We start from the raw sequence: 26,155 nt of genomic DNA on the forward strand, positions 1-26,155 counted from the left end.
TCCAGAACACAGGGGGGATGAACCAGGAGGAGCCTAAAGCCTACAAATAGAACACCTTCAAATGTAGCCCTTTCTCTTCTTTGTGTTTCCTCCTTCTTTCCAACTTGCCTGTATAGTTAGCCATGCAACACAACCACTATATCTACATCTAAGCTAAGCTAAGCTGTTATGAAGTGGTGCACAAGGTGACGTTGGCTTATTTTTGCTGCAGGACCTGAGCAAGTGGAAGAGCCGGCGCAGGAGCGTCAACTCTGACATAGTAAAAAAGAAAGAAGAACGGGAGACGATAGAGCATATTACGTACGGCAGTAACAGAAGGTCCAAGACCTTCAAGGAGATGCAAGAGGAAAGGTATGAGAAAATGCATGGTACTACTGATAATGCATTATGCAATTGGAAGATTTAATACTATAAGAAAAGATGTGTATGTTGAGTTTATTAAATGCAGAGACGTTTGAATAATTTGTGCTAGAGTAAATGAGGAGACGCTTGAAGAGTACCTTCAGTGAAAGTGAAACATAATCAGTGACTTACACTGCCACCTGTCTTTCTATCAACCTGTTCTTTTCTCTTTCTGTTCTACTTGTAACTCACTCTCCTCCCCATTTTGACTCCGCCCAACCTTTTGTACTGCTCACCTTCATCTTCCCCCCATTCATCTCGATCACTTTTTACTTTTTTTTCCTGTTTGCCTCTTTATCTCATTCCTCTTCTCCTCTGCTGTCTGCTTCACAGAGAAAGTAAAGGAACAAACAGAATTGCCGCTCGTCTTGGATCTCTCTCTTACCTGGACAACGACGAAGACGTATTTGATAAACCCGTCATTGCCCCTCGTACCCGAACCCTTCCTGCAAAGAGCTACACTATTGATGCTCCTTACTATAACCCTGAGCCTTCAGAGCCTTCTCTGAAGGAGGACCAGCCCCGCACTGCGTCCCCAGCTACTGGAAGAGCCACTTCCCCTCCCACCTCACGGAAAGTTGACATTGTGGACACCCCTGTAAGCAGCGACACCACTCCCAGCATCACTCCCAGCAGCCACAGCTCTCTCCACAGCCTCCAGTCTCCAGCAGCTGTACCTTTACAGAGAAGTCCGGTCTCAGAACACAGGAGCACAGCCAATACAGAGGAGGCCACAACCATTGTCTCCACCTCCAGCTTCCTAAATAAGGTGCCCGAACCAAGGCCCCCATTGTCGGGCACACACTCTGAGGTGGAGCCCCCCTCCTCTGGTTCTCTGTACAAACCACCACATCTCAGCTCAGTGGAACCCAAACCAGCAGCTGCACCCTTACAGAGAAGTGCATTCCCAGAACACACCAGCACAGCCAAGAAAGAAGAGACCACAACCATCGTCTCCTCTTCCAGCTCTCTACAAAAGGTGCCCGAGCCAAGGCGCCCATTGTCGGGCACACAGACTGAGGTGGAGCCCCCCTCTTCTGGTTCTCTGTACAAACAACAACCACAACTCAGCTCAATGGAACCCAAGCCTTCTGGGCTGTCTCGGGTTTCCGCCTCCCTCCCCAGGAGCTATCAGAGATCGGATAGCGCACGTCTAACTTCAGTTATCGCACCGCGGCCCTTCGGGTCGCAGTCCACCCGTATCGCCTCACTTCCCAGAGCCTCAACAGTGAGTACTAGATATTTAAACAGCTGAACACAAACTAATAGGGCAGCAGGAGGGGCTGAAGGGCGTGTAGAGAGCAGAAGGAAACAGTGTAGAAAAAGAAAGAGAGATCTGTCGTGTTGGTGAGGTACAGTGTTATTAAGTACATCACTGTTACCCAAGAGTCCGATCTGATTACTGCATGAATAATGGATGATGCTAGTGTTTTTATACTGCGGTACATCTGAGTAGTGTTCAGTGAGAATACATGATGTTTAATTGTGTCAGAGGAAATAATCTGCAGGCTTCCTCAGCAAGATTGTGACCGACAGAGCGAGAGCAAAAAAGAGCAAAATTTTATTAAATTACTTCTCTGCATTCATCCCAAACAGATGGATGACTCCAGCAAGCGGGTCAACGGTGACATCAGTGTTTCTAAGAAGTTAAATGTGCCGAGCCGTTATCACCAGTACATGACCTCTGAGGATGAGGCTCAATCCAGTTCTGCCCACAGCAGCGATGAGGAGGAGGAGGAAGAAGAGACAGCGACACAGAGTGTCACTTCTACCCAGAGTGTTGCTTCAACTCAGAGCATCTCACCTGTCCCTCCTCCTGTCAAGAGTGAAGCTCAAGTCAGTTCAGTTCCAGCCAAAGAAACCACCCCGGTAAATTAAATGACCTGCTGTTAACAAAATACATCCATTCTGTCTCTTCTTCTGAGTGATACAAAGTCAGGACAATGTTTGTACATGGAAATCTGCATTTTATGCTTGTAAAGTGCTGTGTATACTGTATCTGCTCACCTGTGTCAGTGTTTCGTTTTGCAGGAGAACTACTGTGAGATGCGCATCAACCTGAACCAGAAACCCAACAGCAGCAGAGACTTTGGCTTCCAGGCGGACTGGGACTCAACAGGAGCTCGCGTCTCCTCCATCCAGCCAGGTAACAACCAATACTTGGGAGACATGCTGTGAAACAAAAAGGGGTTAAATGATACAGACAGAGCTTTATTCAGCTTCCAGTACGAATGATTTCAGCCAGTGTGGAAACTTAAACTCAAACGTTCCCTTTGTCTAATCCCTGTGGCTGAAAATCAAACAGGAAATGGACGTACGTCACTCATGTGTTCATAGATCCAGTACAGTGGTAATATTGGGAACTATTACATTTTACAGCTAAGCTATGCTGGTTAGATGTCAGCAGGTTTTCCAGTGCCAGGCCTATTTAGGGCAGCATCTATCTGGGTCAGATCTGCTGGGCCAGGAGCCTCTCTTTCTGCTCTTTCTACTGAGATTCCCCACCTTCACATTTCAGTATGACATGTACTGTATTTTAGGAAGCTATGCGGTATTTTATTTCTCTAGGCCACTCCACATTTAGGCAGTAAGCAACAAAATCAGCATACACAAGAAGGCGCACAAATCAAACTCGAGTTCAGGAGTAACATGATCTCCTGATGAGTCCTCTCACAACTCTGTCTGCAGCATTTTTTGATTAACAGGGTTGTTAAGGAGTCACTAGGACATCTCATTAGGAGTGAGTCACAGTAGTCCAGCAGCAAATGCACAGACAAACTTTTTAGCATCACTTTCAGACAGGATTCTCTTAATTTTAGCAACAATTGCCCATTGGTATGACATTGTTGCCTGTCTCTGTGTGTCTCTAAGTAGTCGGCGTCTGTTGTCAGCCTTTTTTACTCACTGCTCGTCCTCTGTCTCGTGCAGGCAGCCCAGCCGACATGTGTCAGCTTCAGGCCGGAGACGAAGTGCTGACGGTGAATGGGCACAAGGTGGCAGAAATGAGCTACACAGACTGGAAGTCCTGTATGGAGGAAGCTCTACAGGAGGGCAGTTTGGTCATGGATATACGCCGTCATGGCAAGAACAGTGAGTCATCAGAATACTGTGTGTGTGTGTGTGTGTGTGTGTGTGTGTGTGTGTGTGTGTGTGTGTGTTTGAGTGTGAGAGAGCGAGAAATTGAAAGTGAATAAAACACTTTAAGTGTTACATTCCTGGACTGACAGTGCTGCTTATGCTGCTTGCGTTGCTAAACAGTTTTGACACTTTAAATTGGTCCATAAACTGTTGTGAAATCATCCATGAATGATTCCATGACAGCTTAACGGTGAAGGACAGAACGTTTTTTCTAGCCTGATGAGGGAAGACTTTTATTATTTTGACCTCAGTTACTTCTGCCTTTTTGTTTTTTCAATCTTTGTGTGTTTCACATCTTGTTCTTTACATTTTCTTGTCTTATAGTTCTTCTAGTTCTTCCTCTTGTTTTTCTGTCTTTTCTGTCTCTTCAGCATTTTTCTATCTGTCCACTCAGTATTTTCCTTGTGGTGAACTAACCCAGCTCAGGTTTATGGTCCTGTGATTGTGCTGTTTTTACAGTGTTAGTATAACAGACTCACTTTTTCCAACTACATCAGTGTCACCTTCCAAAGGTAATAAAACATCCAGAGTAGCTCACTTGAACTAACACACACTACTGGTTAAAATAGTTTAGTGCAGTCCAGTGGTTGTGAGCCTGTGAACACTGTGTGGGTTTATGAAAGCTTTAATAGGCTGCATGGCTGGGGAAGGTGGTTTCTCTGTCACCCCTGCTGCTCTCTATAACAACACCATAACAGCAACCTTGTCCTCTGCTTTATAGTGTTCTCCATGTAAATAAACAATTCTGTATCAAATGTTGGATTTCACAAACTACTATAATATGCACACATGCAAAAAAATGTGTTCCTATGTACATACACACATCCTTTTTTGTGCCATTACATTGTCTGCGTGCAGACTGGGACAGAGATCAGCCTTCCCTACCATATAAAAGCCATAAGACCATCAATCTGACCAGTACGGATCATCCAATACTTCTAGGTCCCACTGACACAAACGTTGCCAAATCCAGCTTGGATTTCACTTCACACATTTCCATGGAAACGCTGCCACCGAAAGAGGCCCCTGCACACCCAGTCATTGTAAGTGACCCAGAATCGCTCAGGTTATGTTTGTGCATTGCTCTCAATCCAGCGCCCTTTTAATGAGCAGACACCCTGCCATGTCTTCCTGCAGGATGTGGCTTCAAACGGAGTTAATGGAAGTTTCCGTGAGGAGCCTGTGACCATGAGGAACAAAGGTAAACAGCAAAGAACACAATCAGAAAGGTCATGAAATTGATCTTGGTGACTATTTCTGTACTGAATACAAAACACACCAGCAGGGGCCATCAGTTTGTTGACTTAGTAATGGGAGGTCAATTTTTGCAAACACTTCACCACTGTGAATAATATTGTCTTCTATATATGTAATTTATGTTTCAGTTACATAGAGTGGTATCTCCTGTGGGGAAAATGTGTTTCTCTACTCTGCTGTGCCTCACTGTATCCTGTTTTCCATCTCCCATATAGAGTCAGAACCCATATCTTTGAAAAACTTAAAACGGAGGTCAGAATTTTTTGAACAAGGTAAAAAGACCGAACAAGGTTGGGGTACACCTAATAATAATGTCAAGCTCTCTGTCGTCTGTTGGCTGGGTTCTCTGTGCTTTTGTCTCCCTAAATTCCTCAGATTTCCAAGGGCATGTTTCCGTTTATCAGCCGCAGTCTTGTGTTCAATTGATAAGGAACCTTCAATCAACTGTTAATGAGCTGTCAGGATGTTTCTTTTTTGGGGCTATTCCTTCTTTTCGACAGTCTAGCTTAACCCTTCCTGTGCCCCTTCCCTCCTTCAGGTGGCTCAGGGTGCGGTGTCAGTGCGCTGGTCTACCTCTGTGGTAAACAGAGTTGAGTGTGCAGTGATGTTCTCACCTTTGCTTGGTACAACCTGGGACGTGGACATGCTGTGTGATTTGAATACGTTAAGAAATAGTTTCCTCACAAAAAAAAAAAAAAAAAAACCCAAAGAAAAATTGAAAAGAGAAAACAAAAAAATTGGTGTGACTTGACAGCATGTCAGGAACAACTCCAGCGTACCGGCCACAAATACACACCATAAAATCCTGATGTGTTTGTGGTATTTTTGAGTGCTGTCCAGACCTAACACACGGTTACACTTTTCACTTTGCTGAATTTACGAAGTTAAAAACATTCCTGTTGCTCTCTTGGCATGCATGTATTGACCCATCTGTTAGCCTTTCAGTCTGGCTGCGCTGTACTTGTGCATCTTGTGCATGCTTCTGATGTGCTTTTTTTTCTTTCAGTTTGTTTGATTGAGTTATTCTCACAATCAGTTTATTGATTTTCTCATTCACAACTACTGGGCTGGCATCCAATGTAAATGTCAACAAGTGGGTGATCTTGAATTGAGAGAATCAATAAGTCCTAGTGGGTGAAATTTGACCTTTGTTATTTGAGGCTTGTTGAAAACGTCAATTACTGTTGTGGTTTGAAATGTCATTTACAAGTATAAATTTGTACTTCACTTACAAATCGGGTTGAAACATTACGCCTTGTGTTGTTATGGTATTTAGCCTTTGGTCTGCCTGTGCTTGTTTTGACTGGGTGATTTCCTTTTTTCAAGGAGGATCAGACCCTGTGGTGCCAGATGTGAGTAGCATTGTCAGTGCATAAAGCACAGTGTTGTTTGTTGCATTTGGTGTTTTAGCATGACAACAGCTTTGAAAGAAACTACTACAGTTATTAGAGCCCAGGAGTTAATTGTTATGCATCTTTAAAATAAAATAAAGTAAAATAAGATAAGATTTGTATATTGGGTCAACACAGGTTGTGTGACCCTGTGTGCAAGCATGTTCATGCACTTCATAAAGTCTGTCTCCTCTGTCTTCAGATACCTGTTCCTTCAATCATCCCCTCCTCCAGTCGTTGGTCTTGGGACCCAGAAGAGGAGCGTAGAAGACAAGAAAAATGGCAAAAAGAACAGGAGCGCCTCCTACAGGTACGCTCTAGCAGCGATGGTGATGTATTACTACAATAAATACTTTATAAATAAAGGCTATAATGGTCAGTTTTTGTTGAAACTGGCTTTGAGAGATGACTCTGCAGTTTAAATTCCATTGTGTTACAAATCACTTTATGCTTTGTATGTGAGCCAAATCAGAGGTAGATTTCCATTGTGTGTCTGTGTGTGTGTGTGTGTGTGTGTGTGTGTGTGTGTGTGTGTGTGTGTGTGTGTGTGTGTGTGTGTGTGTGTGTGTGTGATAAAGGACCATATTCTAATTTGTACTGAATATAAACAAGATTCCATATTTAGTCTGCACTGGATTTATTAATATAAATATTATGAATAAAATATAAGGTACCTTGTAAAATGGCCATGAAGGCAATTGAAGGTCTCTCTAAAGCAGTTTTAAAAAAAGATCAATATAAACTTTGTGAAGGCCAGAGTCATTACAGGACTGTTGTATTAGACTGTATGTGTAACTAATAAACTGTTAAATGAGTTCATAGTCCAATCCAATACCAAATGAGGCAATCTCACACTCCATTCGATCTGAAAAGGCTGTCTGGAAATCTGTTCTATGTCCCAGCTGACAATGAGACGAGGCGCAGAGCACTGAAACGACAGGCTAGGAACTCCTCACATACAATATAGTCTGCTCCTAATAAGCTGAAAACAGAAAACTTTAGACAGCACCCAGGCATCTGTGGAGTATCCAACTTAAATGTAGTAGAATCCTGTCAAAACATTTTTCTGAGGATCTATTTCTGGATGGAGATCAAAGGTGTCCAAGTAGAGCGTTGATATGGCCGGGAAGGCTTGTTACTCCTCCAGTCTTACTCCCTGTTGGATAAACGGCCTGATTTCATGATGTGCCAAGGAGACTTCCTGCTCCCGGCAAGCTTCTCTAGCTTTATCAACTTTCAGAATGGTTAGGTAACATGTTTAGTGAGCTCATCCCAAAGTAATACAGCCACAAAGATGTATTTTATTTAAATATTTTGTCTTTAGTGTGTGTGTGTAGACATTTTTATATTTATTTGTTTGTTTTTACATGGCATAAAAATGGGATAACCTTTGACCTCTTGCCGCTTTTGTCACCCAGGAGAAATATAAGCGTGACCAGGAGAAGCTGCAGGAGGAGTGGCTCAAAGCTCAGCAGGAGATCTCCGAGACCCCTCAAGAGGTAACAAAGAATTCAGTACTTATGTAGAAATGATGGGCCTGGAAATAAACATTTCACATAACACAAAGTGAAAGTGGGAACAGAATGTCCAGTCTTGTAAAATTTTGCAACATTTTGCAATAATCCACTCAGAATAAAATTAAAATGTCCGTTTGTCACTGCAGGGCAACGAGTTTCTTCCTTGTTGTTGTTGCAGTTCCTCCTAGAGGTTAATACGGATTTGATTACATAAATCTATCATGCATCTAAACGCTTCCTCTTTTCTGTCTGACAGCCTGAGAGCCTGGAGGTGAACAGCCACAGCATCAGCCCACACTCACCCCTCTCATCCATCAGCCAGCCCACTCCCAGTCTGTGGGAAGAGGAAGAGAGAAAGAGAAAGAGGAAGGAGGAGCAGGAGCGCCAGAGGCAGGCAGAGGAGACGAGGAAGAGGGAAGAGGAAGAGCGAAAGCTGCAGCTTCTCCAGGAGGAGAGGAAGAGGAGAGAAAAGCAAGAGGAGGAGGAGAGGAAGAGGAAGGAAAAACAAGAGGAGGAGGAGAGGAAGAGGAGGGAGGAGGAAGAGCTGAGATGGCAGAGGAAGAAAGAGGAGGAGAGGGAGGCGGAGAGGAGGCGTCAGGAAGCTGTAGAGCAGGAGCGCAGAGAGCGTCAGAGAGCCTTGGAGCAGCAGTGGTCAGTACAGACACTGCTTCTCTTGTGCTTTTGTTTAACAAGCATCACTCACAACATTGTCTTTTGTCTTTCTGCTCTGTCCATCATGCTGAAAATAACACAGTCACATGTTAAAATAAAAACAACTGCTTAAATGTTTGCATGTTAACGTAACTGCATCTAATCTTGCATGTGAACCTTTGCGCTGTAATCCCATCTCTCTCAAAGGACTGGTGGCTCCTATGGCTTTGACAATGTCCAGCCTCCATTGTCCTTTACAGACAGGTCAGTAAAGAAAGAAAAGAAAGTTTGATTGCACTAATAAAACCTGTTATATATGACATACTTTTAATGTGATCCTTATTTAATCTGTATGTTAATACCTATAACTACTGTGGGCACTCATAAGTGGAGACTGATAATGAATATATATGATAATGATTAGGAGAGGTTATTATTACTGACGAATACTCTTCATTAATAGACCCTTAAATGTGCCTACATGTGCTCACAGCTACATTAGAGTCTGCTCTAAACCATCTATTAAATGTTTGTATACAGCTTTGTGTCCTAAATTAACCGTCCTCGATACAGTTGTCGACACCAGGAGTAATCTTGGCAACACAATTTGTTCTTGTCTGAAATGTACTGAACCTGCCAAAGCAGTGTCTGACGAGCATTTAATCCTGCCAAAACACCAACCCCAGCTTTTGGCAAATAAGAACAATTTATCACTCATGTGTTATTGTCACTGACACACTTGGTGTCACAGTAAATATGTAATTCAACATTATTTATGTCCTGGAAGCAGTATTTTGTTTTGTCTTTGTTCAAAGCATTTCCTACACAAAGTAAGTTTAAAGTTCGGATATTAACTTCATCGTTTCACGCTGGGTCCATTTCAACTGAATCATTCAAATTTCTATATAGAAGGTCATGAAAAAAGTCATTTAGTAAGTGGGCTAGGACTCCAGCTGAGATGGCAATTACCTGCGATTGTTCAGCAATCAGCAGTACCCCTATAGAACCATTCAAACGTTTTTCACTGTGGTATTTGACAAGTGCTTTTCATTTGTTACTATCCTCAAGAAAGGAAATAGCTTCCCCCTAAAAATAAAGGCACATCGCTTTGTTCAGTGACAAGTGCTAAAACACAGTCAGCATGTACTGTATCAGCTGCTCACTGCTCTTGCTCATGGTGCTCCCTTGTTCTTTACTGCTTTTCACTTCAATTTACTATACGTTAATCCATTCTTATTTCATTATATGTATTTTCTTTCAACAGGGCCAAATCCAAGTCATCTCCCCAGCTTGATGAAGAGGAACAACCTCAGAGGAAAGGTCAGCAACTGTGACACATGACAACAGAAATTATATTTCATGTGTATTCACTGAATTTAGTCGCGCATCGCCTGTGTTTCTCCTCCTCTTGTTGTCTATAAATGACTCCATGTTGCACATGTTGTTGCACACATTGGCTGTGCCCAACTGTAGGTGCGTATGTGCAGCCGGGGGGTATGTCTCAGTGGCTGCTCGAAGAACAGTTGAGGAGTTCACATAACAAACATGCCCAGAGTCAGGGGGCTGCATCAGAGCTGGAGATGGAGAGGAGAAACATCCTCAATGCCATGAGATACAGAGAGCCAGAGAGAGGTGGGCTCGGCCCCCGTACCGCCGACCTCGCTGTTTTAATCTGAAACGTGATCAGTTGAATCCAAAATTTATAGCTGCTCGATTAACAGCTGCACCGCTAAAAGTAAATCAGTAGAGTCAGCTCACCAGAAAATTGCATGTGAGAAAAAAAATTAACAGATTGATTGCAGTGTGATGCATTTAGGCTGTCATGATCTAATTGTGTTTGAAATAACTATCTAATGTCAGGCACTTCATCAAGCCACAACAGATCTACATCATCACAGTCTCAGTCTCTTACATCCAACATTCAATTCCCATTTCGACTTTTTCATTTTACCAGGCATAATATTTTGTTAATCTCTCCTCTGTGCATGTAGTGACGGGTGCTGAGAAGGCCGGTCAGCAGCCTTTATCACAGGCAGAGCTGGAGAGGCAGCAGATCTTGAATGAGATGAAGAAGAAGACTTCACTGGTGACGGACAGCAGCTGGATCCGCCAGCGCTCCTCTACCACCACCACCAGCAAGGAGAGTGACATACCACCCATGCGCAGGTATAGTCCAACCCATATGTAGGGGGGTAAAAAAAATGTCTATGTGTTGGGTGATGGTGGTGGATGCCTTTATAAACCTACTAACATTACATTGAAATGAAACCGTGAACTAGTCTGGCTACCACTCTGACTTGGAAAAACCGTTTGCACCATTAGTGGATGACAAAGAAACCACTGCACCAGGTACAGTTGGTAGCCAGGCAGTTTATACGCCTTCATTAACCAGCTTACATGGTGTGGCGTGGGTTGGCTTTGCAGGGGAGAGTCTCTTGACAACCTGGACGCCTCTTCCAACTCCTGGCGCTCATCTTGGACACCCAGAAGCAACTCTGTCCAAAACTACATTCGGCCTCACTCTGCCCTCTCCGGCAGTGGTTCCTTTTACAGTAGTGGATCTGGGACCCAGCGGCCCAGCTCTTCCATTCTGCCTTCCTCCTATTCCATGGGCTCCCTCCGAGGTGGGGCAGGAACCCCCTCGTCCTCCTGGTCCCGACAGACGCCTTCGCCCTCACTGTCCTCTCCGTCGCCCACCACTTCTCCAGAACCCACGTCTGAGGCAGGCGCCGCTCAGCAGAGGAGCAGGTAAAATCAGCAACGCTGCTTCACTAAACACTGCCAACAAGCTGCCTCTAACCGCTCTCTGGTATACTGGGTTGCATAATCAGAGTCCCGGTGGTGGTGTTGTATATTTTAATGTTAGATGGGGAGAAGTGGTAAAGGCAACTGCACCTTAATAGATTTAACCTGATATAACTTTAAATGTATGATATTATTATTTTTATGACATTTTCCATCTGTTCATTCTCTATTTCACACCTCACATATCATACTCAGACTATTCTGAGTATAACTGACTGATTCTTTTTTACAGATTCCTTTAAATTAAAGTGGCAGATCATTGTTTTGAGTTTGTGTGTTTCTCTGTATATGTCAAACAACAGCTGAACACTGATATTTCGGGATTAAAACCAGCACTGCCCAGTATTTTCTGCCATATGTAACCTGTTTTACCAACATTTTGATGGAACTACTGTATGAATATCATGTTCAGATTGATTAACAAAGGAAGACTCTCTCAGTTTAACTCTGTTGTATACCAGTGTGTGTATGTGTTATGTGTGTGTGTTAACATTCATACATGCATCATGTATGTGTGCTTGGCTCTCAAATCATAGCTTTACATTTTGTAATCCAGGTCAGTGAGTGGCAAGAAAATCTGTACGTTCTGTGACACCCCGCTGGGAAAGGGAGCGGCCATGATCATCGAGTCCCTTGGGCTCTGTTATCATTTGGGCTGTTTTAAGGTGAGAGTTGGGCTCCTGCCAGCCCCGGGCACATCTGCAGCACGACTCAGCCAGTCCTCAACGCTAACTCAATCACTTCAGACTCTCTCTCTTTTATTTCTAACCTGGTGAAGGTGACGATCCTGATCTCCCTACAGCTGAACAAAGTAGATTTTCTGTGCCAAAACCTGTGAGCCAAACTAATTAGCTTCTCACTTTTTCTTTTTAACAAAGCTTATGTCTGGTGGGTCCTTCTGCATCCTTCCTGCTAGTCTTTGTTTTTTGACTGTGTTTCCTCTTCCTTCAGTTTTCTCTACCCATCTGCACAGTGGAGGGCTTCGGGTCTGTCTTTCCTCATCTGTTCACCTGTGCTGTGGCTTTAACCTGTTCACTGCTTCTTTAACTCTTTGCTTTCCTTAACTTCCTCAGTGTATCGACTGTAAGTCCGACCTGGGAGGATCGGAAGCCGGGGCAGAAGTCAGAATACGGAACAAACAGCTCTACTGCAACTCCTGCTACATGCGATTCAAAAGTGAGCACTTGATCAAGTTGATCAACATTAGGATGTGTTGTGTTATGATTTTCTAACATGTAATGATGATGTTCATTTGTTTTAGCAGGCCAGCCAACAGTCATGTGATGTGACTGTCCTCCAGCAGATTGATGAAGAAACGACTTGTGACAACAACCCATAAAGTGAACAATGAACCCATTGCAGATAGTTGACACCTGTTGTGGACATTAAGTGCTTCCATTTATGACTGTAGAGGAAAAAAAAAACATTTGGCTTGCTAATGAGAATCATATTTGTGTTTTTACAGTGTGTGAAAGAGGGTAAGCTTGCGAAGAAGTTATCTACTTTAATGTGTTTATATCATATTAAGTATTAAAGTTGTACAAAGGGTTCTGCATGCACCAGTGTTTTTAAGTGTTTTAACCATAAAACTATTCAGGCAATAAATTGTCTATAGGATTACAGAGGCAGATTTTCTTATGGCCTTCACTGAGAGAGATATTAGAAATATTGAGAGACAACCCTGCTGCACCGTCTCCTCGTTTTCACGCTTCTTTTTCTGCTGAGTCTTGTGGTATTAACATGTTTGTCGACCGAGGTATCCTTATCATGTCTATGTGCCTATTCACTTGTAACAGGGTTAAGATTATTCTTTCACAATGTATTTAAAGAGACATCTGCTTGGAGAGCACTTGGATAGATGGAGGATTATACACAGAAGCAGGTTTTCATGTGAAGAATATATATCATATTGAATGGCATTGAGGCAAACAGCAACATTTGTAAATAAACAGACTAAATGTTGATCTCATGTCTTTTTGTTTACTTTTTCAACAGTGGAATTACCCGATTCTTTGCAGTCATATTTCAGAATATGATGCAAGGCTTTTCCTGCCTCTGTAAGAAATCTTTCTCAGCCTCTATCCCTCTTATTCTCTGTTTCTCTGTTGTGCAACAGTCATAATGAAAGGAATTTCAATGAGCTTTTGTGCAAAGGTTCAGAAGACCTGCCTGCTCTGTGTTCTCCAAAGGCAATTTGTCATGCATATTTCATTCAGTGTGCATATATTACATTTGATTACATATTGATAGGCTATTTTCTCAATGTATTCAGTCATTCTAGCTGTTTCATGAAATCATATCTGCATAAACACTGAATATTCATACAAGTAGGAACACTCCTGATTTTGCACTTTCCTCAATTGCATTTAAATAGTACATTGTAAAAAAAAATTGTCCTCATTTCCTATAAATGGAAATAATCTCAATTCAAGCAGCAAGTTTGACTGAGCATAAATTGGCTCTGTATTCTTGAGGTGAAGTACGAACAGCCCCCAGAGGCAGACATCTCAAGTTCTTGGGTCCCCTTTTTTTAGATTTTTTCTTGATGCTCTCATGGAAGAGAGAGATTTTAATCCTAACGCTCAGGAAATAAGCACGGCCTGAATGGCGCCAAGCAGAGTGGAGTGGCTGAGAAATATAAAACCTTTCAGGATAAGTATCCCATATTTTTCCTTCAAAGCCGAGGCCACAACCAGCCTGTATGGAAAGCTTTGACATGGAGAATCGACTGGGTTGTTTATATGTGTGTGTGTGTGTGTGTGTGTGTGTGTGTGTGTGTGTGTGTGTGTGTGTGTGTGTGTGTGTGTGTGTGTGTGTGTGTGTGCTGAGGCTTACACAGACACTGTATGCTTGGCTGCTCTGAAGAATGGAGTCTGTAAAGAGATGGAACACAGATGGTAGAGCTTAGATATGCCTGCTCTGCCCTGCATGAAAAAGTCCTGACTGACTGACTGACTGACTGACTGACTGACTGACTGACTGCTCCTGTCTAATGCTCTCCCACTGGGAAGCAAGATAACCCATTTTTCCAATTTCCAGGCATACTGATCTGGATGATTTTTCACCTTACAGTCAGTACTGATTCCAATGATGATGCTCTATTTCTGCACATACAGTAGTGCCATTTAGTAATCTATAGGCTTAGGTGTGGCTTGGTCTGTCCAGTAGGGGGCACTGCAATCTAAGGTAGTTTTTGTTTTGTGCAAGAAACCTGAGAGGCTCTTTAAGCTGCGCCTGGATAAATCCTGTTGCTGGCACTACTGAGCATAGCATTTAAAATGATATACTTTATATGGAAGTAGAAGTAATGTGTCCTTAATGTAGCCACAGTCATTTAAGAGCAAAGTGCATTTTGCTGTATGTCATTAGGGGGTTGTGTTTTTGGGAACAATAGGTGTTAATTCTTAAATTGGCTGTAATTTTCATTAAAAGCCATATATCACTCTACAAATACACGCTGTTTGGTTTAACACCATCTTAGATACGCTGCACCTCCTGCCACTTGCCACTTATTGGAGGGAATGCTTTTCACAATTTAGAGAAGCCATCAGGCACTAATTCACCTGCAGCTTGAACTGATGCTATAATTAGTCATGTAATTGCAGACACTGTCTCACCAGACCTGTTGCCATGGCTTGCAGGCATCATGTATACGGCTCAAAGCTAACTTCAATTAACTGCAGGGATTAAAGAAAATGGACTTTAAGTAAACCTGTGAATTCCCAGAGCTTGAGGAAGTAGCTGTGAGCCTATAGTCCACTCATGGTGGTGTAGTCTTTAATTCTCTGTGCAAAATCTTTAACCTGTAAGTGGTTGAGCAATTTAATAAATAACTGAAAATTTTTACGGTTTTACAAAACCACATCACCAGACACGAACGTCTAACCTTTAGAGCACTTATATTCACTGACTGTAAGCTATGATTTGTTTGACACTTACAGCTCAGCAGACTAAATGATGACTCTGCTACATGGATTTAATTACAGTCCATACACTTCTGCAGCTATTAGAAGTCATTTTAAAATGTTAATAGGTGAAGCTAAATAAGGTGGTGATGTGATTTATAGTAAATGTCCAATATATTATGAGGCCATACTAGTAGAGGCTGTTGAAAAGTGTAGAGAATATGTTCCATAAGAGTGTTCATCAAGTGGAATAAGTTAAAGTAAAGTACCTGCCACACACTTAAGTGTCCTTCATAGGTTGCTATCAATTGTTGATCAGAAGATAATCACCTCTCTCCCACAGAGATGAAAACATTTTTTAAGACTTGTAAAGAAATATTGATCTGTGACCTTTCTCTAAGCGAGAGAATGATCAGCCTAGATCCCGACTTGTCCTCATTATAAAAGTTGACTCTAATCCCTGACTAACAAAAGGGCAACGCTCATTCGAATAAGACTCAAGCTTAAAGCAAAGCTGTGCGTGTGTGTGTGTGTGTGTGTGTGTGTTTACTAGACAGGCTTCGTTTGGTGACTGATGTCTGAAGTAAGTATGACACATTCACCAGAGGTTGGTTTTCTGTAAACGATCATTAAAAATGACTCATCCTGAGCGTTGCATCCTCCTTTCTTCATCTTTAATGTTACCGCTTTGACAGAAGAGGCGATTTTTTTCTGGATGTTTTCAAAAGAACAGCATCTCAGCAGGGAAACAGTCCAACAAGCAGGAGAATTATCATCTAAATGCAGAAAAAATAAAACAAAAGGAAGCTTTTCTTTATCTGCCTTCCTCTGCGTGCAAGAAAACTCCATGCAGCCATGTTACAATCAGGAGTAAGAACATCTGTAACTTCTCTCTGTGACCTTAAGGAGCACCCTTGTTTATTTTCGTTCCTCTGCTTAGTGGCTGAGGAAGAAAGTAGCGTTGCTGGCAATGAGCTGTATTGGAGTTGCTCTTCCAGTTGGCAGGGTATAGGAGTGTAGAAAGGGTTACATGGCTCTGAAATGATAAGACTGCATGGTCACAGCTGGGGCACCCTGATATGCTTGAAACTGCATTATGCCTGGGGTGACAGGGAACCAAGTTTTCTGTCATTTTAATTCATCCTGTTTCAGTCCCAAAGCTGAGCATGAGCTGGAATACTGATTCTCATTTAAGCATTCCCAAGACTTTCGCTGGTGTTTTTGTGTGTTTACAGCAGGTAAAGATGAACAGGAGAGCAATGATTTGCTTGAATACTAGCATCAAAGTATCTGCCTGATATAATACTCCAATCTCATTTTCTATTTGGAGCCTGGATAGTGTAGCACAGTTCAGTGAAGTAGCACAATGCCTCACAGTCTGCTGCATCTGTTCAAGCATTATCACGCCAGGAAGACAGATGTGTGACAGAAGCTGATGCAGTATATTTAGTTGCATGTCACCTTTCCGACTCAGCACACCGCAAAGCAAAGGAGAATTTATTTAATGAGTTACAGCAGCAGGCATGCAGGTTGACTTGGAAAGGTCTACGAGAGCTCTACAAGCCCACAGATGGGAACTAGCGGAGACGTCATGCTGAACTTCATCACAGAAAAGTCCTACCTCATCTTTTACCACTGTCTCTGTTCCCCTCATTCTGTCCCCGCCTGTCACCCAGGTTTGAAGTTAATTAGAATTTTATCAGAGTAAAACTTAAAAGAGAGGGCGACACACTAAAATCTGCCCTTCACTTAATGTCAGGAATTCATTTTGATGTTTGCACTGCACACATCACTGCAAAGACGGACGGGAGTGATGGGCATGGAGGTCTTATTAGTACGTGCCACTCACAACATGCCCTCCATCACAGTCACATTAGCTGACGCAGAATTGTCCTTTACTACTTAAATGTCATTATATAGTTGCCATTCTGTTTTTTTCACAGCGAGTGCACTGAAAATTTAATATCGGCGGTGACAAACAAAAAGCAGGCCATTACCATGCACCTCAACTATCTCTTTTGTGAATCACAATTCAATTTACCTGAGGTAGGCACACGTATTCTGTTCTTAAATTAAAGACTGACACAATAACAAAAGATAATGTGTTGCATTTCAAGTGCCAATCAGGTTTTTAAAAGGTCCTGGCTTCCAGAGAAGAGTTCTCTCTCTAACTACTGTAAAATACTTACGCTGTCCACTGAACCCCTCAGTCAAACCCCGAAGCATTGCCTCCAAGGTTCATTTTAGCATATTATGCAAACTACAGAACGCATCTCATAACACGGTATATTAGACAGAGCCCCATTCATGATGCATGGATATACTTCAGCATTTTTTATGCTGTATACTACTAGAGCTGTAATGGAAAAGCTGTTTATTTATTTCTCATACATTATTTCTTTGCTCGTCACCTTGTGATGATGCAAACTTTTTCTCTGGTATGCCTAAACTTTCACCATCTGCTCATCATATGTGAATATACAGGATTTTTTTCATATTTCATATTTTGATGTCAACCATCAAGATTTTATCTGACTGATGGTATAGAGTTCATATCTAGCTCATTGAAGGGGTTACAGCTGAGAGCAGGGTCCATTTCAGCCGGTACGGATCCATTACATTACAACCCCAGACCATTTATATGTCTATTTATTGTAGTAGTGTCTATTTTGTGTTGTTTTTGTTTAAACCTTTGTGGTCTGTATGGTGACTATCTTTCTGGTGAGCTCCCCTGACCTGTTGAATTTCTGAACCTGTGCCCGGTAGGTTTAGTAATTAATCAAATTTTCTATCACTACTACTATTACTGTGTTTTCTATTAAATACAACAAGTGTTAATCTATGAAATATCTGTTGTACGGAAATATTACAGAGAACAAAATGTTTTCTGTTTAGAAACTGTAGTGTAGTGTCTGTGTAGGTTATGCCTGATTGTATGGACGGGCAGAGGATATATGTATGATATTACTGTATGAGGTATATTTTTCACATTTCAGATATATGAACGCTAGTTTAAAGGTACAAAATAAAAAGGTACAGTTCAAAATCATTTGTCGCTGAGCTGATTTAGGTAACTGAGTTCACTTTTAATTTAAATGTGCAACAGATGGACCCTGTCTTATACACAAGGTGAGGTCAAATGAGGTAGAAATGTTGTTTTACAGAGGAGCAGAATTTGACAAAAAGAGATGCAGACCTGGAAAATGAATCTCTAGCAGGACAGTGTGAAACTCCACACACCCTAGAGAGCTATGGATAGTGTTTGTGACTGTGCATGAGCGCTGCTCATTCACCACTGGATGTACAGTTCAGATGTAATGTTAGGACCCAGCTTTGTTCCACTCTCCCCGTGTCTGAGTAGCCACTGAAGTCAACCTGAGGCTGAAACAGCCTGATTAACTCACAGCGACAGCAAAACCATTTACTGTCTTTGTTTCAAGTGATTATATAACACATGAGAGTGAATCATCACACTGAAGCATATATATGTAGGGGTTTGCTTATTTAGAATATGCTCTATATTTCAGGATGTGTGCTTTTTGCAACCTGTTAAGAGATTTTGAATAATTAAAACACAGTTCACTTTTGGATGCTTTGCTCTAATTTCTCCTTTTATTTTGGCCCAGAATAGTTTTTCTTTTTTGTGGAACTCCATCTACTTTAGGCAGAACAGTCTGTTATGCAGATTATGTAATGGCAAATGCTCAATATAACAGAGAATTTGGTTGCCAGGTTTTGATAGACCAGTAGGTTCAGTTTCAGGTTTGGACTCCTTTTTAATAGATATATAAAACTTAGGATAAAGGTCCAAAGATCTAAAGAGGTCCACCGAGGACTGAGCTTATGTGTCACGATTTACACCCTCAACTGGAAATAATCAGTCATTTTTATAACAAGGTGGCCACTGACACTGTGTGTGTCACGGTGAATTATGACCTGAATCTGCAGCTCCCCTTGGCTTTATTGACCTTTTACAGTGAGCGTTAGCTCATTCTTTAGCCATCTGGTCTGTAACTTTCCCATTTTGATTCAATCGCACTTCTTTTATAGAGGGTTTTCACCCATGTCACCAAGTGATGCTGGATGTGTTGGTGAATGAGGTGTAATAATACTGTCTGCTGAGCTATTTGACCTGCAGATCAAGTTTTAACTGTATTTCCTGTGGATGGTGGTAGATTGTGACTACCTTGATTTGTGTCATTATGTGATCGGCCACAAACAGCAAGCAGATGTTAACATGTATCACACATCACGTTTTTGTCAAATACATCAAAGCTATGTCTAACCATCCATCCGCAACCTCTAGCAGTCAAATGACATCAGTCTGCCAAAACATTGGCATTGAGGTTTTACATCCAATCGGAGGGTTAATGATAACCTTTGAGGCAAATTTGTGATTTGAGACGCTGAGCTACAAATAAGTACAATTCTAGTCGTAATTATAATTTGTAGTGACACTGTAATCAAGAAGCAAAGTGTCCAGAATCACAACACTTAAAATACATGATATAATATTGTGTAAAGAAAAAAATATGTAAATGTAAATGCTGTGTTCTCAACTTGTTCTAGTTGCCCCTCAGGTGGCTAAAAAGTCAGTTATTACTTTTTGAACATGTCGCTACCATCATTGACATTAACTGAAATCTCCAATGTGCCTCTCTGGGATTCTTAGCATAAATATTTTAAGAGGAGTTGGACACCCACCCACCCACCCAGGTCTCAGCCATGAGTCAGATGCTTTTTTTGAACAGCTCAGTTCGACTTGCTCTACAGTAAGAGTCCTATCATACATTGCAATAGATAATTTAAAGCAAAGTAGTTGAGTTGAGTTTAGCTGAGTAGTTTTTAATAGATTTGTCTGGATTTTCTGTGAAAGTAGAAGATAAATCAGAATCAGAAAGAAGTTCTTTTGTTTTTTCGTGTGGAAAGTCCACAGCGATGACACATCAGTTTGACGCATATTTGTGTCAGTGCATCTTGAGCTGCACACGTCACTTTCACAAAGCAGTACTTTTTGTGAGTCTGGTGTCAGACATGGATCGTTGTACACACCACACATTACATCAATGTAAAAAAAAGTATTTCTGACTTCTGCCTTTTCATTTCATTCATTTGCCACATTGATGCATTCTCACTGTATGTTTTGACCTGTGACCGGTCATGCTGGGTGTCATTTTTATTTTTGAAGGTACATACTCCGTCTACAGCACATTGCTGCTCTCTGACATCTTGTGTTCATCCATTTAACCTTTAGTTACAGTGACTGTAAATAGTTAAAAATAAAAAAATACACTGTGTGTAATGTGTTGGACAGTAAAATGTCCCAGTGGAGACAAAAGCAAAGATTACTTTCAGCACTTCATCCCATGTAGTTCAAACAGTTCTCTGACTTTCTGAATTTACCTTTAGTTTTATTGACTTTTTGTCCTTGAAAAAACGCAATGTGGAGTCAATAGATTTCTGAAAAGGTGGAAGGACAGTCGAGATGGGACTGTATTGTTGCCACTGCAGCAAGCGGGCAATATTTTATCTGAAAAGTGCCACTAGAACATGAAGCTGTCAGTCCACTCTTTTGTTTGTGATCCATCCGACATCATTATCTCCCTTGGAGAGCTGTAATTACTGTATGTTGAATAGCTTTCCAGAACCCATCATTTCCTGCACTGTAAGCTTCTTGTTTTGTCTGAGCTACAACAGTGGAGCTGTGCTTTTGTCAATATATTGACATTAACAATTCTGACAGCAGCACTGAAGATTCGAAGGTTTGGTGCTCGTGTTATGTATGTACCAAAGAACAAAAAATGAACTTCAACGAGAACCTTGGGGATAAAACAGCTCTGACAGTTTCTGACATATCGAACGTCTGAGCTCAAGTGCACTTACTGTGAAGCGAAGAGCATTAAAAGAGCATAATATCACCAGCACGGTGTACACCTATCAGGGGTGATGGCTTTAACTCTTATTTTATAAGAAATAACTTATTCTCCAGAGTTCCAACTGTCAAACTCTGAGTAATTTCATTTTGACTTGAAGGCTGCGAAGGAGTGAGTTCAACTTTTTTTTTATTTTGCCCTGGAGTCCCAGTCGTACGCAGGACGTTGATACGCCAGCTGCTATATTCTTCATAGTCGACTGCAGGCCTGGAGGGATGAAGCTGGAGTTGAAGCTGGAACAGGGCGCCCCTCAGGGAATCCTCCAGAGCCCTCGCTCCTAAATCGCTGTTCAACACTTGGTTTGTTTTGGATGAATGCTCGTCATTCATATTCACATTCTGAGTGCTCTCAACAGAGATAGGAAATGAAAGTCCAATAACGTCCTTTCTAATATCCTTGTTAATTGTATAGAAATACAAAACCTCAGCCTTTATTCCAGTGCACGCAAAGCTAAATAAAAGACTTTCCACCTTAGGGGCAACGGACATATTTGAGCATTCTGGTGTACTTCATTAGTCAGTGTGCCCTGTCTCACCTTTCTCTCAAATGAAGTCTGACTGCGCTTATGCAAACTATGCCCTCAGATGAATTCACACTATCTTATTTAAATGCTAGTGCAGACAGTAATTAACGTGCCAGGTTTTCTTACTTTGCTTTCCTGTTGACAGACTTAACCATGAATTTCACAGTTCCACGGTTCAGACTGCCAGTTTGCACCTGGTTATGTTCTCCTCCTCTTCCTCCTCTATAGTCTGCTTGCAGTCCACAGTCATAACCTCTTGTTCATCATTAAACCTTGTAAGTGCTGGAGATTCATGCAAAAAGCAACAAGAAAAACTGAGCTTATTAGAGTGTTTGCCTTGTTAACTCGCTAATGGCCTGGGTGTTTGCTCTAGGTTATCATAAAAACATCACTTATGTCCATTTGTCTCAAAATTCAATTTCATGCTCTCCTGAGCTGATACTTTATGTCCTTAGGAGTAGAAGATATGAGGCGGTGTGAGAAGAGTGGATCATCCCTGTGTCACACACCTTATATGTGTCTATCCTGTGTTCCTAAAAATAAAGTGTTTGTTCATTTAAGAAAAACAGTCCAGTTTTAAATATTTGTGCGTGGCAAAAGTATGTGAAACACTAGAATAACTGGTTAATTTAAAAGGGAAATAAGAGTTAAAAAAATAGGTGAGGAAAGAGGACACACTGAAGGCGCAGGTTCACATACTTTTACCACACACAAATATTTAAGAATGGACAACTTTCAACATTAAATAAATGAGTAAGTGTTATTTTTGTACCATTTGTTAAATTTGGCTCCTTCCTCTAAATTCTGATCATGTTTCGCAGATTCATTCTGCTGCTGAGTAAAATTTGTATTTCTTTCACTTGTACGCTTAACAGTTCGAACTGAATGTAGTGTACCGGTGAGGGGGCTATATTTAGAAAAGATGTCAGGACTGTACGCATCGTGTACTGTACATACTACATCCTGCCTACTTCTGTGACTGGGAATTTAAGAGGAGATCAGTACAAATATATTTCAGTCGTTCACTGTTCACCTGTTTAGTCTTTATTGGATTAAAGACTGTTTTTTACATCATCATTAAATATAAAAGCCCCAATTTTTCTTCTATTAAATCTTAATAGTCCTCAAATCCTTCTTGTTGTCGTCATGGTAACCATCGATGCAATTTTTCACTCTTTGGAGCCTCTTTGATTTTCGATCTTTAGTAAAATAGTAGTAATTTTTTCATCCCACTCATCCCAGTCTCCCAACTACAGACCCACTATCTACAGTATTCTGACCATCAGCAAAAGCAAAACATCTTCCAGCCTCAAACGATTTCCATCCTTGTGATATTAGCTTGTGTAGTGTGACAGTCCTACAGCTCTGTTCAAATTATTTTGCAGAATAATCCCTTTTCTTAATTAACAACACCACTAAGCCGGGCAGTTTTTTGATAAACACCCACCTCTCATTGTAATGCAAGACACTTGAGGATGTTTTTCTCAATCACTGATTGACTTCCAAGGGCTTTGGCGCTTTACGTCTTCACATTAATTATACTGGTTAACTCAGGCTTCTACGTTTCACTAGTGGTGGAAATAACTTGAGTTACAGTGTATTTCTACCACTGACGCCTGTCTTGGATGTTTAGCTTAGCTTTGCATGAAGGGGGGGAATGGTTTTGTTGGCTCTGAAAACTAAATACATCTGCCTACCAGCACCTCTAAACTCTCAAAACAACTCTCCCATACAAAAATGGGTCAAACCAAAATGTATCTCTGCTAAGAAACAGTGCTGCACATGATGCATCTCAAAACATATTGACGTCAGATGTCATATTCAGACAGAGCCAGCTGACTGTTTCCTCACTGTAACCAACTATTAAATTGAAATGATTGAAAAATAATTCTATTAAAACACTAAAAGTTGTGTGATGTACAGTACTTTGTTTGATGGATTTATAAAAATAAAAATGTGTGAATGTTTTGAATCGGGGTAGAGAACACTAAAAGTGAATTCACAGACATTGTGTTCATATCTTGGTTCATCTGACATGTTTCTTTTTTTGTGCTCATTAATCCTCCTGTGCCCTTTAGTCATTGCTCTCAGTCAGCCTGGTATTCTGACCGAGTGGCAGCTGTTGACCTCTACTTAGGAGACAGATTTATCTCTGATTTGTGAGTGTTGAATTTTGTGACTTCAGGCCGTGCCAAAGCAGCTATCTGCTGATTTACCAGCTGGAGCACAGCTGCTATAGGCTGTACTTTCTCCAGAACACCACCCTTGGTCTTCCTGACAAACTGTTTCCATCCTAATAAGTAATCAATATGTCTAATATGCTATCCCATCTGGCCCTATCCTGCCCAGGGAATGTCTTGCATTGGGTCAATAGCTGCACAGGTAGGGGCAGCTTAGCTTGTTAAGTGAGCAGGATGAAGTAGAAGATCCACCCTGGGTGAGACCAGTTGCTCACCTCAGACTTGTACAGTATAGGGCTGGTGGCAGGCTGATAGCACAACCTGCTGCCCGGCTCTTCTTCTACCCTTGGAGATCAGGGCACAGCTGGGACATGTGGACAGAAACATCTGCTCTCTGGTTAAAAAGAGGGAACAACAACACACACTGTAATAGACCTTTTTTTTTTTTACTTATAATCAGGATTTCTTTTACTTAGCTGCACCTAAAGCAGCCAGCAAAACATTGAGTATAGCCCATGCTGCACAATTCCCTATACTAAAATCTACTATAAGTGCAACGATGAGGATGCCAATTACATTCATCATTTGCTGGTACCATCAGGTCATTACACAATTTTCTTTATTATATAATTGTTCTTGTCCCCTAATAGCATTACAGGAGCGGGAGCCAAGCCACTAGTCAGATCTTATTATAGCACCTGTAATTTAAATCAGCATAAATATCCAATCATGCTTCAATGAAAAGGTCGGCAGCGGAACTCATGATATTATTGCACATTTCTGATAATCGTGCTGCCACAGCAGGATTTGGTCCTGAATGAGTCACTGTAATGAATCCAAGGCCACCTCTCATACTCATAGGCTATCGGTGACTTATCGCTTCACCGTTTTTAATCAATATTTCATGGCCGAATGTATGATGGATCAAGACTTTCACCAGTTGAAATGATTCCTTGTGACTACCAAAGTATATGCCGGGAGGCATGTTCACATAGAAGAAAGGACACTTTTCCCTTCTGTAATAGTGAGCGCTTTGATTAGAAACTTTACAGTTTCATAAGATGACTTATAAAATTCCTTATAACAAAAAATACATGTGCAGGACTGGATGAGTTTTATTATAGCTGACATGTCGGGTGGAAATCACTGCAGTAACATGTTATGGCAGAACACACTGAATAAAGTCATTTGAAATAAAAAGGAAATGAAACAACATGATATACTACAACGCTGACAGAACTGCACTAGGAAACAGAAGGCAGTAATTAGGTCTCTGTAAATTCAATTGGCGTCTGCACATGGGTCAATCTCTTAGAAATAAACATTAATTCAGGTTGAGTCACCAACTGTCTCCTCTCGTTGAGCTGTTGTCAGCATTTCAAACATTTACAGGGCTCAAACTCCACTTCATACCAAGGACAGCTCTTCCTCCAAGAGCTTCACACACATTTCAGTGCCAGAAATATTTTAAAAAAACAGAGAGCGCTCAGCATCAAAGCAGATTGGGCTGGCACACACCACAGTCACAACAATGAAATCCATGAATGCAGCACAATGGGCATGTTGCTGAAAGTCAGTGGACACCATAAGGGAATGGTGTGATGGTTTATAGAGAGTTTGTTTCTGCATGAACGCAAAGGGGTCATGCCTGAAAACATTCATTTAGTTTTTTGAGTCATTGGGATATTTTTATTTCTTAATTTTAATATTAGTAGTTTTTACTTTACTCCATTTGACAGTTTAGTTTACAGTTATCTTGCAGATCTGACAGTACGTAATTAGCTCCACTTTTACCAGTACCAAGTCTCTACAGCTACTTGAAAACTTTCTTTGCCACATTTTTCGTCTTTTAAAGTTTGTTGAACAATTCTAGACTAAACTTGCACCATCATGCTTTTAACAGCATTAAATTCAGTAGTGTTTTTCTGGAGTACTAAGTTTTAAGCACTTGAGCTTGAGTAAAGAATCTGCAGTGATATCTAGTGTAGTGAAGAACTTCATTAGGCAGGCAGCAAGAGACAAGAACAGATGCCAGATGTAAGTGACTCTTACTTCAGCTTTGAGTGTGCACTTCTACCACAGCTGAGTGACATGCAACTTTCTAACTCATCATAAAACATAAAATATACAGTGAGTGCACTTCATGCATGCTAAGGATACTCGCTGCTGAATCCACACAGGCGCTGTCTGGATCTCTCCCACAGGACCATGATGTGGTGCTTTTTCTCCATGAGCTGTCAGGATGATTTCCAGCAGTCAGGGGACCTTTATGTCAGTCTGGTTGACTGGTGCGTTTGATCAGAGAGCGAAATCAAACCCTTCAAGACCTATTTGGGTGAGTGGAGAACAACAAAGACAAGAACAGATGCCAGATGTAAGTGTCAAAGCAAAGAACATGATGGGGTCTTAAATATTAAACCCAGGTGGTTCTATTGACTTACAGGACATGAAAC

At 41.4% G+C, this 26,155-nt stretch overlaps 1 protein-coding gene across 9 annotated transcripts in view; it reads left to right on the top strand.

Annotated features, from left to right (window-relative positions):
* Nucleotides 1-13,125, top strand: part of lmo7a (LIM domain 7a) — a 41,481-nt gene extending 28,356 nt beyond the window's left edge. For 3 of the 9 annotated variants that reach the window (XM_026377323.1, XM_026377326.1, XM_026377324.1), the window contains 20 exons: nucleotides 212-351; nucleotides 736-1,630; nucleotides 1,999-2,271; nucleotides 2,434-2,548; nucleotides 3,331-3,492; nucleotides 4,399-4,583; nucleotides 4,678-4,741; nucleotides 5,013-5,069; nucleotides 6,124-6,149; nucleotides 6,391-6,498; nucleotides 7,607-7,687; nucleotides 7,962-8,356; nucleotides 8,564-8,620; nucleotides 9,621-9,676; nucleotides 9,830-9,988; nucleotides 10,348-10,522; nucleotides 10,781-11,104; nucleotides 11,718-11,826; nucleotides 12,235-12,337; nucleotides 12,423-13,125. In XM_026377323.1, coding sequence (XP_026233108.1) covers nucleotides 212-351; nucleotides 736-1,630; nucleotides 1,999-2,271; nucleotides 2,434-2,548; nucleotides 3,331-3,492; nucleotides 4,399-4,583; nucleotides 4,678-4,741; nucleotides 5,013-5,069; nucleotides 6,124-6,149; nucleotides 6,391-6,498; nucleotides 7,607-7,687; nucleotides 7,962-8,356; nucleotides 8,564-8,620; nucleotides 9,621-9,676; nucleotides 9,830-9,988; nucleotides 10,348-10,522; nucleotides 10,781-11,104; nucleotides 11,718-11,826; nucleotides 12,235-12,337; nucleotides 12,423-12,445 — 3,507 coding nt within the window. In that variant the 3' untranslated portion in view covers nucleotides 12,446-13,125. The remainder of the gene's footprint in view (nucleotides 1-211; nucleotides 352-735; nucleotides 1,631-1,998; nucleotides 2,272-2,433; nucleotides 2,549-3,330; nucleotides 3,493-4,398; nucleotides 4,584-4,677; nucleotides 4,742-5,012; nucleotides 5,070-6,123; nucleotides 6,150-6,390; nucleotides 6,499-7,606; nucleotides 7,688-7,961; nucleotides 8,357-8,563; nucleotides 8,621-9,620; nucleotides 9,677-9,829; nucleotides 9,989-10,347; nucleotides 10,523-10,780; nucleotides 11,105-11,717; nucleotides 11,827-12,234; nucleotides 12,338-12,422) is intronic. The other 6 variants (XM_026377329.1, XM_026377325.1, XM_026377327.1 and 3 more) reach the window with 6 other exon arrangements.
* The last annotated feature ends 13,030 nt before the right edge of the window (nucleotides 13,126-26,155 follow it).

This window comes from Anabas testudineus, chromosome 21 (assembly GCF_900324465.2).
Source record: "Anabas testudineus chromosome 21, fAnaTes1.2, whole genome shotgun sequence".
NCBI lineage: Eukaryota > Metazoa > Chordata > Actinopteri > Anabantiformes > Anabantidae > Anabas > Anabas testudineus.